This window comes from Malaclemys terrapin, chromosome 4 (assembly GCF_027887155.1).
Source record: "Malaclemys terrapin pileata isolate rMalTer1 chromosome 4, rMalTer1.hap1, whole genome shotgun sequence".
Lineage (NCBI taxonomy): Eukaryota > Metazoa > Chordata > Testudines > Emydidae > Malaclemys > Malaclemys terrapin.
Genome location: NC_071508.1, coordinates 31,165,059 through 31,178,976, shown reverse-complemented (window position 1 = coordinate 31,178,976; position 13,918 = coordinate 31,165,059). Strand labels below are relative to the sequence as shown.

Below are 13,918 nucleotides of genomic sequence, written 5' to 3'. Positions count from 1 at the left end.
GATCACTTATGTAAGGGACCACATCTATGTTCACCCAGGACCCAAAAAAGTTGCAGTCCTGCAACTATGTCATGACTTTCCCCTAGCAGGAAACAGGGATGCTTTAAGGTTCCAAAACCACTGAGCCACAACTCACAGATGGGCTCCATCCAAAAACTGATGTCTATATGCTTGTGGGGTGAAACCCAGCCTGACCAGGATAGCTTCCTTGACCTCCACATACAAGCCAGCCTGTTCATCAATCAGGGCCTTATATGCAACTGCCTCTCCAGTCAAAAATGGGGCCATCCTATCCTCCTGGGATGACTCTTCCCAATCAGCTGAACTAGCCACCCATTCAAATGTGCAGAGGAAGGCTTCTAGTCATCCTGAAGCTCCAGTTTTTCCAATATATGGAACAGTCTGCCCATAGAACCCACCCCTATGCTAGATTGACTCCTGGTAGCCCATTTCTCTAGCTGTTGTAAGAACCATTCGTGCTGCTGTTACTGGACCTCTGGCTAGTGTTGTTGTACAGGGAAATGTGCGTCCTGCTCTTTTTGCTGGGTTTCCAGGCACTAGAACAGAAGATTCTGAATTTGTCTCTGTTGCTCCTGATATTGTTGTCGGCCAGCAAGACTTCAGGTGCACACCACCTTCCATTCTGGTTGTGAGACAGGGGTCCCCTCACGACAAGGCCTGGTGATACAGAAGCTCTGCCTTGCTGCTCAATCAACCCTCCTTAATGGGAGGGGAAGAGGATCTTGGGAATCCCACCATTGGTTCCAAATAGTTATGTGGTGCACTCACTGCCAGAGCATCCCCTCATGCCAGGATTCAGCACTGCAAGGATTTCACCTTGAACATCTCCCATTTTGTTGGCCAATTGGTTTCAAAACTGGTCTTCTGGGTCACTCAGTCCTCCAGCCAGGTCACACTTAAAGTTCAGTCCCCTTCCAGGGTAACAAAAGTCCAATTAAAATAAAATATCCTGCCAACTGAATTTCTGCCCCTCTTGGGCCTGACAGGTCTCCCACTGCTTTTCCTCCCCAAGGACTCCAGCAGCTTCACCTGGGACCTGCGACCGATAGGCCCTATCTCAGGTTGTAATGGGCCCTCGCTCTCCTGCACAGAGGGAGGCCACTCAGTCCGGTCCTGTCTGGCCAGGACCCAAATCCACAGGACAGCCAAGAGCCCACAGTAGGGCTGGGTGATCAATAGTCACAGTCAAGCTTTAGCTTGGGTTTGGGCGGCTCAAGATGTCAGCCCTTAAATAGAGTCTATAACTGAGCTGGGGGCTTGAGGAGGCTCAGGCAGCCAGCAATGAACAGTCTATCAGGGCTGGCTTTAGCCTGGGCGGAGCTCAGGTAGCCATCAAAGCAAACAGTCTATAAGCGAGCTGGTAAGGGAGGCTCCTTCTTCAGGGCTAGAGCTTCCCTGCACAGTGTAGGACATGGGCCCACCCTATTCCACTGCGTCCCAGCCCAGGGCCCTGGCAGGGGAAGGATTGGCTGCCCCTGTGTCAGCGGGGATCCAGCTGCAACACACTGACTGAGCCACACCTGGCTCTGCAGCTGGCTGCTCTGTGGCTGCCCCTGGGCCACTTTCTGCCTCCCCGAGGTTTGGTACCTGTGGCCTCCAGGCCTCTTCGGGCTCCTCAGGGTACATGGCCACAGGCACTCCGGGCCAATCCTCGTCGGCATCTGGGGACCAGGACCAACCAGCCAGTTCCCCTCTGGGACACTACAGAACAGGCGGAGCATCCTTTTCCTCTGCAGGCTCTGCCCCAGCTGTGCTGCCGGGCCTGCTTTTTATATTTCTAGCTACACCCTGGTACTTTCTGGGAGACCGGTCACTGTAGGAAGTGCTGCCCACAGTAGAAATTATTGGCAGCCCTGCCTGCAACCTCTGATTGACTCAGACCAACTGGTTAAACAAGACAGGAGTACCAGGAAGTTATCTGAGCAACAAGGTAGATCCCTGACATGCTGTTGAGACAGACCCTGCCTTGTTCCTGGTCCCTGGTTACTTGCTTGGCTCCTGGTTCCTGCTCCCTTGCCTCCTTCCCAGTTCCTGGCTATTGATTCTGGCTTAAACTTTGGCTACAGCCCTTGGCTATTGACTAAGGCCTGACCCTCAGCTCTGGTTTCTGGCTACTGACTCTGGCTTAACCCTTGGTTCCGGTTCCTGCCTATTGATGCCAGCTAAACCTTCAGCTTCAGCTCAGTAGGCTATTGACTCTAGCTTGACCCTATGTTCTGGTTCCCAGTTATGGAACTTGACATGATCCTTGGCTCTAGGCCCTGGGTACACACTCTGGCTTGACCACTCAGTCCAACTGCCTATGGCTCTAACTACTGGACCTGAATGCCCATGCCCTGGTTTCTGACAGCTTGCACAGACACTTCCGACACTCCATGGCCAACACTCCAGCAGGTGTTGGAGGGACTGGGCATTCCATTGTTCCATAGGGGCACCTGATCTGCAGGCACAGGTTGCCCACCTACAAGCAGAGATTTCAGCTCTGTGGTCCCAGGTGCTGCAACTTTTTGCAGAAAACCCTCCACAAGCAACCCATGCATAAGGAGATGCATCACACCTGGTGTGAGTGATAGCCCCACTATCCAAGCCAGGACCTGTGGTTTGATGGAGAATCCGGAAAATTCAGAGATTTCCTTAACCAGTGTCCTCATTGTTTCTGCTCCGCCCCCAGTCCTACCGCCTTGGTCAGGCCAAGGCGTGATTGGTAATTAGTTTCTGACCGGTGAGGCACTGGTTTGGGACTCCCCCCTGCTCCAGCAGAACAGTCTGGCACTGAGCCTTGTCGATGATTTTTTTATTAGCCTTGCTGCACGTGATCGCTGAAGCTGCCCTGAAGAACCTCTCGCAGGGACAAGGGCCAGCTGCCTCATAGGCTGCACATTTCTGATGGCTTGTGGATGTCATCAAGTGGAATGAAGCAGCCCAGATCTACCAGACTCAGTGAGGACTCAGTGAAGAGGTTCAGAATGTGTGGAAGCCACCATGGGCCTGGATACTTTCACTGATCTAGCCATCTACATTGACAATGGGCTACAGAAGCGGAGAGAGGAAAAGAGGGGTTCTATCCAGCCACCTTGCACACACCCTGCACTAACACCCTTGAGCTCATTCCCCGAACACATGCAGGTCAACGTGGACTGCCGACGTTTGACCACCAAGGAGAAGGAGCAACGTTGGCACAATTGAGCCTGCACTTCTACTGCAGCAAGTCAGGACATATACTCGCTTCATGCCCATCACAGACCCCAGCCAGGAAGGGATCAGGAGACGACCAAACTTGGACTTCACAGTGGGACTTGGCGTGGGCACAACCACAAAAATACATTCAGGGCTGACACCCCCCCTTCAAGTCTTGACAGGCCAACCCAGATATTTGCTGCATCTTCAGGTTCCAAGTTAGCTGTGCCTCCGTGGCAAAACTTGACAGCTGCCATTGCTGTGGACACTCACTGTTTCCAGGGCTGCTGACAATTTCACAAATTCCAAGACAGCCCAAGTTCTGCAAATCCCCATCTGGCAGAATTCCATACCAGACATTTTGGAAACCAGCAATGGGACATTCTTGTCATTGTGGCTGGTAACCCAGAAGACAGTGTCCATCGAAGCAGTAATTCAGGAACCTCACATAATCCTGCAGTTCAGTGTGATCCATTCCCTGCATTTCAGCATTGAGCATGTCAGCAGGCCTGCCTCCATAGTAACAGCTGCATGTCCAGGGGTCCATTCCAGGCAATGATGAGTGCACTTCCATGTGTGCTGGGGCTCACAGCAAATGGCCAAACCAAGCCACTCCTGGGTCCAACCCCCCCCATTCCTGATAAATACCAGGATTATGCAGACATCTTCAAAAAAAGAATGTGGACATTTTGCCTCTGCACTGAGACTATGACTTCCTACAATCTGGGGTGAAGGTTCCCTATGGCCATCTTTACACAATGTCTGAACCAGAACCAGTAGCTCTCCTTGCATATATTCAATAAAACCTGGCCCAAGGGTTTATTTGCTGCTCAACATTTCCCGCAGGGATGCCAGCCTTCTTCGCAAAGAAGAAAACAGGACTCTGCACCTCTTTATAGACTACCAGGCTTTGCCAAGTGACAATTTGGAACCGGTACCCCCCGTCCTTAATCCCTGAATTGCTGGACTGTGTAAGATACTCATGGATATTCACCAAACAAGACCTCTGGTGGGCTTACAATCTAATACACATCTAGGCTGGGGATAAATGGAAGGCTGCTTTGTGAACTTAATACAGATACTTTGAATAACTGGTAATGCTCTTCGGACTGAACATTTGGTAATGTCCCTGTGATCTCGCAACACTTCATCAATGATATATTTAGGGACATTCTGGATCAATAAGCTGTCTATTTAGATGATATTTGTCTTTTTGGAGAATCCAGGGCAGCACAAACACCACATCAGGACTGGCTAGGAGAGGTAGCAGCAACATAGTCTATATACAAAACTGGAAAAGTGAACCTTCAACCAATCCTCCGCAGAGCTTCTGGGGTACATGTGCTCTGCATGAATCCAAATAAGATGGAAGCTGTTTACAACTGGGAGACACGTTGGAGTACTTGGGAAGTGCAGTGTTTCCTCCATTTCACCAATTTCTATCACCACTTTATCCCAGGGTTCTCACAGTGAACAGCCCACTTGACATCCCTCCTTTGGAAAACTGCCAAATTTGTTTGGTCATCTGAGGCTCACAAGGCCTTCAAACAGCTCAAAATCAGCTTCACCACTGCTCCTATTTCAGTGAATCCTGATTCAGCTCAAAAGTTCTTAGTGGAAGCCGATGCATCTAATGTGGCCAGATAGGCCACGCTCTCTCAGACGCATGGGCCCCAGCACCTGCTGCACATAACACTCACAGAAGTTCCAACACACAGAAAAAGAAGTACAAAATCCTCTATAAGGAATTGCTTGTGATTAAAGCCACATTTGAAGAGTGGAGTCACTGCCTGAAGGGGATGGACTGCATCCTCAGCAAGTTCGTGGATGACACTAAGCTGGGGGGAGAGATAGATATGCTGGATGGTACGGATAGGGCCCAGAGGGACCTAGAAAAATTGGAGTATTGGGCCAAAAGAAATCTGATGAGGTTCAACAAGGACAAGTGCAGAGTCCTGCACTTAGGACAGAAGAATCCCATGCACTCCTACAGGCTGGGGACTGACTGGCTAAGCGGCCATTCTGCAGAAAAGGACCTGGGGATTACAGTGGATGAGAAGGATGAGAACAAGTGTGCCCTTGTTGCCAAGAAGGCTAATGGCATATTGGGCTGCATTAGTAGGAGCATTGCCAGCAGATTGAGGGAAGCTCTTTTTTTGTTAACTATGTTAACTACCAGCAGCCTCCCCAAACCTGTCAGCTACCAACTTAGTTTAAGGATCCACTACATTCCAGAACTAAGGAGGCATGTTGAGGACATTAAGAAGGCTACAAATGGTATGAAGACTGCCGGAGACAGTCTTTTATGTAGGCCAGAAGATCTGGTTATCTGCTAAGAATTTTAACATGGGTAGGCCATCTCTCAAGCTAGATCTCCAATTGCTTGGGCCCTATATATATCAGAAAATCAACCGTTGCTTTCAAACTCTGCTTACCCAAATCCCTCAAATTGTACCAAGTCTTCCATATTTCCCTCTTGAAAGCATCCACAGAAAATCTCTTCTCTGACTGAATACAGCCATCACCCTACTAGTTCCAGTTCAGGGCCACAAGGAGTCTGAGGACTGAGCTATACTGGGCTCCAGATTATTGTGGTACCTCATAGACTGGGAAGGCTATGGCCCCAAAGAGCAGTACTGGGAGCCTGCTGGTAACATTCATGCCCCTGAACTTGTAAAAGACTCACAAATGTCATCCACAAAAGCCTGGCATGACAATGCCACAGGGCACACCTAAAGAGAGGCAATGTGAGGATTCATGGGACTTGAAATTACATCTGCTGGAGGCCAAGCAGGTGGCCCTTCCACACTGCCAGAAGCCAGCCTTGACAGTGCCCGAGGCAATAAACATGCATCCCAGGAGACCAGTCACTGTGGGGAGTGCCACCCACAGTAGTGATGATTGGCAGCCCCACCTCATATCTCTGATTGTCCCAGGCCTACTATTTACGCCTGAAGGAAGTACCAGGAAGTTGTATGTGCACCAAGCCAGATCCCTGAACTGCTGCTGAGACAGACCCCTAATCATTCCTGCTTCCTTGCCTCATTCCTGGTTCCTAGCTATCGACTCCAGCTTAACTCTTGGGTACAGCTCCTGGCTATTGACTCCAGCCTGACTCCAGATTGACCCTAGGCTCCAGACCCCAGCTACCAACTCAGCTCCCTCAGGCTTGACCACCTAAAGCTCTAACCACTGGACTTTACTGCCCATGCCCTGATTATGGACACAGGCTATCCTGTTACATACAGGCTACTGACACACATGCCATTGGTATAAGGGCCTCAACAGTAGTCTTATTATGCCCCATCACTCTCTTCAATCTGGTAGCAGTGATTAGTGTGCACTGACACTCCTATCCTGAAGCCTGCAGCAGGTCAAACCCATGACTCTTCTTAGCCCCAAAGTGGGGTTCAACCTACCAGCATGCCTAATCAGACCTTCAGTAGGGATTACTCATCCTCCTCTCCCCTCTGACTTGCAGACTGACTTAGCTCATCCTCCTTTTCACAGTGCTAAGCCCTGGCTTTTCTCCCACCACCCTAATACTCATAGGTTTCAAGATGAGAAACATTCTCCAAGGGATAGTTCTTCAAATAAGCTGAATGGTCTGGTCCACATCATGGAGCACGTTCCTCTACACAGCCCTTCAGGGATACTTCAGCTAATGGAGTGCAGGGGAATAATGGATACACTGGGGCAAACAATGTTTTAGCAGAGGGCTCCCACCTGTGGAACACCATGTCACTAGGGTTCAGGAGGAGTCTATCTAGGGACCTGAATGGCTTTCCATTGTAAGTATTTAAAAATAGAAGAAACTATAGCAATCTCTCTCTTCTTCATTCCTTCCTTTCCAGCCCTTACGAGAAATAGCTGGAGTGTCTGTGTACATATGAGCATGGGTGAATTTAAACCTTACTGAGGGAAGGATAATGCAAAGAGATGAATTTGCATTTCTTTCTTAATTCGGGCCTGTGGTCATTCTTATCTATTGAGGGGATTAGTTCCACAGCCTAGGACTTGCTCCTGTGACAGTTCTGTTTTCTGTATTCAGGAGCCTCCCACTATTTCTTGGTTGATGTTCCCACTGTTCCCATGGAACACACCTTTTGCAGGAGGTTGTGGCTGTGGAAGGAGAGGTGATCTCTCAGGTACCTAGGGACAATCCTCCGACTTTCATTACCTTGAGCTGACGTTAAATGGGCAGCCAGGTTGTATTGCTAAATAGGTGAGACCAGCTGGAGCTTTTTCAGGGCTCATTACCAGATACAGTGAGTAGAAACAAATGAGCCCAAAGGTCACAAATGGGAATCACTGTGATTAGGTCTGTTTCTGATAGAGTGTCAGCAATCCTGAAGCTTAGTCAGTGCAAATATTGGCATGTCCTTGTATGAACCTAGGAGGCAGTATAGGTGCCGCTAGACTGACTGAGCAATCAATGTCCTGCAATCTGTTATTCCTGAGTGTAGAAAAGGCCCAAGTCTCAAGAAAACAAACAGTGTGATTATTAGTTCAGGAAGGAAAATACATTACCAATATCCAGAGGCTGATCAGAATGTGTTCGAACAGGAGGCTGCTGTTTTCTTCGTACTATCTCCACTATCAGGGATGAGGAAAGATGCTCAAATTCTTTCATCATTATAACCTGATTAAAATGTGACTCTTTAACCACAAAGTTCAGGCAGTGTTCCTTAAAAAGTGAAAAACAGTCTCATCTGAGGAAACTCTATAATGTTATACAGAATAGAAGAAAAACCATTACAAAGCATCCATTCCAAAATACCCACTGATGGTTTCCGATGGTATTAACCACGAGAAGAGAACTAGATAGTTTTGCACCAGAATCCTGAGAAATCAGTATCACGTGATAGCATAATCTTTGTTATTCTTTCTGATATTAAATACAAAAAGCTTCGTCAATGCAATATTATTTATGCATAAAATTAAGCATTCAAAATGGAATGCCCAAGTTAAGGTTAAGTATCAGAGGGGTAGCCGTGTTAGTCTGGATCTGTAAAAAGCAACAAAGAGCCCTGTGGCACTTTATAGACTAACAGATGTATTGGAGCATAAGCTTTCGTGGGTGAATACCCACTTCGTCAGATGAATGTGACAATCTTGAATGCACAACCTTGCCTCTATCCACGTAAGTGTATGTATTATGACACAATGTACTTATACAATTATGTAATCTCTCAAATAATAATAAATGACATCACACATTTTTATTCTAAACCTTTAGATCAGATGCGTAGCATCTTGTAACATATTCATTCATGTATAAAGAATCATATCTTACAGTAAATGTAGTTCTTAAAGATATGTTGTCTACCTAGATTTCACTTCTGGGGCACATGCACTCTGTATGTGTGAAATTTGATTCTTTTTGGCCAACAGTATCCATTGGGGCTGCGTCTGTGCCCTGGATACTCTCATGCCTCACACCTGAGGACATACAATGCAATGATAAACCCACAGAATTGAGTCTCAGAGCCTCAGAGCCTGTATCAACTGACTCAGGCTTATGGGATTTGGGCTTCGGGACTAAAAGTGGCAGTGCAGACATTTAGGCTCAGGCTAGAGCCCAGGCCTCCCCTCTTACAGAGTCTCAGAGCGTAGGCTCTAGCCCAGGCCCAAACTTCTAGGCTGCAATTTTATAGCCCCGCAGTCCGAGCCCCTGAGCCTAATTCAGGGGTCTTTTATTGCAGTGTAAATGTACCCATAAAGGCCAGAGAAGACCTAACAATCCCTCAGTTCCTTTGCCAATATACAATCCCAGAAGAGTAGGAAACAGTAGATACAGGAAAGGAAGTGGATTGTGTAAGCCATGTGAATAACACACCTTGAAGGTGTGTTACAAGGTAAATAATTGTCCCTTTTTCTTTAAGTGACTGTCCATACAGATTCCACTTCTGATGACTATCAAACAGTGACCTTACAGTGGGTTCTTGGAGTCCTATTTAAATAATGAATGCAAGGCAGTTCTACCAAAGTGGGTGTCTGATCTGAAGTTTCAACTAAGGAAGAGTGATGGTAAAAGTGTGGACTGATCCCCATGTCGCTGACCTGCAAATTTTGAAAAAGGGATGTTTCGTAGAGAAGCTGAAGAAACTACCTGAGCTCTGGTGGAATGGGCTCTCATGAGCACAGGTGAATGTGACCCAAGGCACATCTGTATTCACATCCTACGCAGTACTGCAATACTATTTGTACAAAATAGCCTTGAAAGCTAATAACACCTTGGTCAATAATATAAATGTAATATAAATCAGGAAGGCCAAATCACACTTGGAGTTGCAGCTAGAAAGAGATGTTAAGAGTAACAAGAAGGGTTTCTTCAGGTATGTTAGCAACAAGAAGAAAGTCAAGGAAAGTGTGGGCCCCTTACTGAATGAGGGAGGCAACCTAGTGACCGAGGATGTGGAAAAAACTAATGTACTCAATGATTTTTTTGCCTCTGTCTTCACGAACAAGGTCAGCTCCCAGACTGCTGCACTGGGCAGCACAGTATGGGGAGAAGGTGACCAGCCCTCTGTGGAGAAAGAAGTGGTTCGGGACTATTTAGAAAAACTGGATGAGCACAAGTCCATGGGGCCGGATGCACTGTACCTGAGGGTGCTAAAGGAGTTGGCGGATGTGATTGCAGAGACATTGGCCATTATCTTTGAAAACTCATGGCGATCGGGGAAGGTCCCGGATGACTGGAAAAAGGCTAATGTAGTGCCCATCTTTAAAAAAGGGAAGGAGGAGGATCCGGGGAACTACAGGCCAGTCAGCCTCACCTCAGTCCCTGGAAAAATCATGGAGCAGGTCCTCAAGGAATCAATTATGAAGCACTTAGAGGAGAGGAAAGTGATCAGGAACAGTCCGCATGGATTCACCCAGGGGAAGTTGTGCCTGACTAACCTAATTGCCTTCTATGATGAGATAACTGGCTCTGTGGATGAGGGGAAAGCAGTGGATGTGTTATTCCTTGACTTTAGCAAAGCTTTTAAGCTTCTCCCACAGTATTCTTGCCGCCAAGTTAAAGAAGTATGGGCTGGATGAATGGACTGTAAGGTGGATAGAAAGCTGGCTAGATCATCGGGCTCAACGGGTAGTGATCAATGGCTCCATGTCTAGTTGGCAGCTGGTTTCAAGCGGAGTGCCCCAAGGGTCAGTCCTGGGGCCGGTTTTGTTTAATATCTTTATTAATGATCTGGAGGATGGTGTGGACTGCACTCTCAGCAAGTTTGCAGATGACACTAAACTGGGAGGCGTGGTAGATACGCTGGAGGGTAGGGATCGGATACAGAGGGACCTAGACAAATTAGAGGATTGGGCCAAAAAAAACTTGATGAGGTTCAACAAGGACAAGTGCAGAGTCCTGCACTTAGGACGGAAGAATCCTATGCACTGCTACAGACTAGGGACCGAATGGCTAGGTAGCAGTTCTGCAGAAAAGGACATAGGGGTCACAGTGGACAAGAAGCTGGATTTGAGTCAACAGTGTGCTCTTGTTGCCAAGACGGCTAACGACATTTTGGGCTGTATAAGTAGGGGCATTGCCAGCAGATCGAGGAACGTGATCGTTCCCCTTTATTCGACATTGGTGAGGCCTCACCTGGAGTACTGTGTCCAGTTTTGGGCCCCACACTACAAGAAGGATGTGGAAAAATTGGAAAGAGTCCAGCGGAGGGCAACAAAAATGATTAGGGGTCTGGAGCACATGACTTACGAGGAGAGGCTGAGGGAACTGGGATTGTTTAGTCTCCAGAAGAGAAGAATGAGGGGGGATTTGATAGCTGCTTTCAACTACCTGATGGGGGGGTTCCAAAGAGGATGAAGCTCGGCTGTTCTCAGTGGTGGTAGATGACAGAACAAGGAGCAATGGTCTCAAGTTGCAGTGGGGGAGGTCTAGGTTGGATATTAGGAAACACTATTTCACTAGGAGAGTGGTGAAGCACTGGAATGCGTTACCTAGGGAGGTGGTGGAATCTCTTTCCTTGGAGGTTTTTAAGGCCCGGCTTGACAAAGCCCTGGCTGGGATGATTTAGTTGGGAATTGGTCCTGCTTTGAGCAGGGGGTTGGACTAGATGACCTCCTGAGGTCCCTTCCAGCCCGGATATTCTATAATTCTATGATAATTGTGAACATAGGCACCGACTCTGCGGAGCACCCATGGGGAAAAATTAGCGGGTGCTCTGCACCCACAGGCAGCCAAGCTCCCCCCTCCTCGTCTCCTTCTCCTCCCTCCTCGAGCACAACACGTCCCCGCTCCTCCCACTCCCTCCCAGGGCTTCCAGCCGCCCGCTGCCTAACAGCTGTTTGGCAGCACTTAGGACTTTCCGGGAGGGACGGGAAGGAGTGGGGATGCAGCGTCCTCCGGGGAGGAGGCCGAGAAGAGGCAGGGCAGGGGCAGGGGCAGGGACTTGGGGGGAAGGGGGTGGAATGGGGGTGGGAAGGGGGCAGGGCTGGGGTGGGAAAAGGCGGGGTGGGGCGGGGACTTTGGGGAAGGGGTGGAATGGGGGTAGGGCAAGGGCGGTGCAGGAGCGGGAAGAAGCGGGGCCAGAGGGGTCGAGCACCCACCGGACAGAGGGGAAGTCGGCGCCTATGATTGTGAAACATATGTAACATTATATATGAAATTATAAATGCTCTCTATGTTATTAGAGCATGTTTAAGACCAAGCAACAGAGGGTCCTGTGGCACCTTTAAGACTAACAGAAGTATTGGAGCATAAGCTTTCGTGGGTGAATGCCCACTTCATCAGACTAACACGGCTACCCCTCTGATACTGTTTAAGACCAGATTGCCTAGCCTAGGTAAAGCCGATAAACCAATTTGTCTTAGACAAAGGAATTTGTTTAGCCCTAATTTACATATTAGCACTAAACAAAGCCATCAAGCTAAATCAATTTGGGGTTATCCTGAGACTGAACTCAGGAGACAGAATAAGACGGTTACTCACCTTTGTAACTGTTGTTCTTCGAGATGTGTTGCTCATATCATTGCAATTAGGTGTGTGCGCGCCGCAAGCACGATCGTCGGAAGATTTTTACCCTAACAACACACGGTGGGTCGGCTGAGGCGCCCCATGGAGTGGCGCCCTCATGGCGCCAGATATATGCCCCTGCCGACCCAGTGCCCCTTCAGTTCCTTCTTGCCAGCTACTCTGACAGTGAGGAAGGAGGGCGGGTTTGGAATGGATATTAGCAACACATCTTGAAGAACAACAGTTACAAAGGTGAGTAACCGTCTTTTCTTCTTCGAGTGCTTGCTCATATCGATTCCAATTAGGTGACTCCCAAGCCTTACCTAGGCGGTGGGGTTGGAGTTAGATGTCACGGAGTGAAGGACCGCTGAACCAAATGCCACATCATCCCTGGACTGCTGCACTATGGCACAGTGGGAAGCGAAAGTATGCACAGATGACCAAGTCGCTGCCCTACAGATCTCCTGTATGGGCACATGAGCCAGAAAGACAGAGGACAAAGCTTGAGCCCGAGTAGAATGGGCAGTGAGGCTGGTAGTTGAGACGCCAGCTAAGTCATAGCACACACGAATGCATGATGTAATCCAAGACGAGATTCGCTGCGAGGAGACTGGGAGGCCTTTCATCCGGTCTGCCACTGCTATGAACAGCTGGGACGTCTTTCTAAAAGACGTTCGTTCGATGTAAAAGGCGAGAGCCCTGCGAACGTCTAGGGAATGTAGCTGTTGCTCCCGTTGCGAAGCGTGTGGCTTCGGAAAGAAGACCAGAAGGAAGATGTCTTGGTTGACCTGGAAGGCAGACACCACCTTAGGGAGGAAGGCGGGGTGTGGTCGCAGCTGTACCTTGTCCTTATGGAAAACTGTATATGGTGGGTCCGATGTGAGGGCCCGAAGTTCTGAAACTTGTCTCGCCGATGTGATAGTGATGAGGAAAGCTGTTTTCCAGGAAAGATACAGAAGAGAGCAGGTGGCCATCGGTTCGAAGGGGGCACCCATGAGTCTAGATAGGAACAGATTGAGGTCCCATGTAGGGGCCAGATGATGAATTTGCGGGTACAGACATTCCAAACCCTTGAGGAACCTTCTGACCATGGGATTGGAGAAAACCGAGCGCCCGTTTTCGCCCGGGTGGAAGGCTGAAATCGCTGTTAGGTGTACTTTGATAGATGAGACAGCTAGGGCTTGCTGTTTTAGGGACCAGAGATACTCTAGGATGGTAGGTACTGGTACCTCCAGAGGACAGTATTGCTCAGGGCACACCAGCAGGAGAAGCACTTCCATTTGGACAGGTATGTGGACCTAGTGGAAGGCTTTCTGCTACCCAAGAGTACTTGCTGCACCGAACTGGAGCAACGCAGCTCAGATTGAGTCAGCTATGCAGCATGCAAGCTGTCAGGTGGAGGGACTGCAGGTCTGGATGGCATAACCTGCCGTGTTCCTGAGTGATCAGGTCCCGTCACAATGGTAGAGGAATTGGTTTGGTCACCGACAGATTGAGGAGTGTGGTGTACCAGTGTTGTCTGGGCCACGCTGGAGCGATCAAGATTAAGCGGGCCTTATCTCTGCGTAACTTCAGAAGGACCTTGTGAACCAACAGAAATGGAGGGAAGGCATAGAGCAGGAGGTCTTTCCATGGTATTAGGAAGGCATCTGACAGGGAGCCCGGGGAGCGTCCCTGGAGAGAGCAGAGCACCTGGCACTTCTGATTCTTGCGAGAGGCGAAAAGGTCTATGTGGGGAAATCCCCACTC

General features: G+C 48.8%; 1 protein-coding gene across 4 annotated transcripts in view; it reads right to left on the bottom strand.

The window, feature by feature from the left end:
- LZTR1 (leucine zipper like transcription regulator 1) overlaps positions 1-13,918 on the bottom strand; it is a 286,327-nt gene that overhangs the window by 47,557 nt on the left and 224,852 nt on the right. For all 4 annotated transcript variants that reach the window (XM_054025515.1, XM_054025514.1, XM_054025512.1 and 1 more), the window contains one exon: positions 7,729-7,885. In XM_054025515.1, coding sequence (XP_053881490.1) covers positions 7,729-7,885 — 157 coding nt within the window. The remainder of the gene's footprint in view (positions 1-7,728; positions 7,886-13,918) is intronic.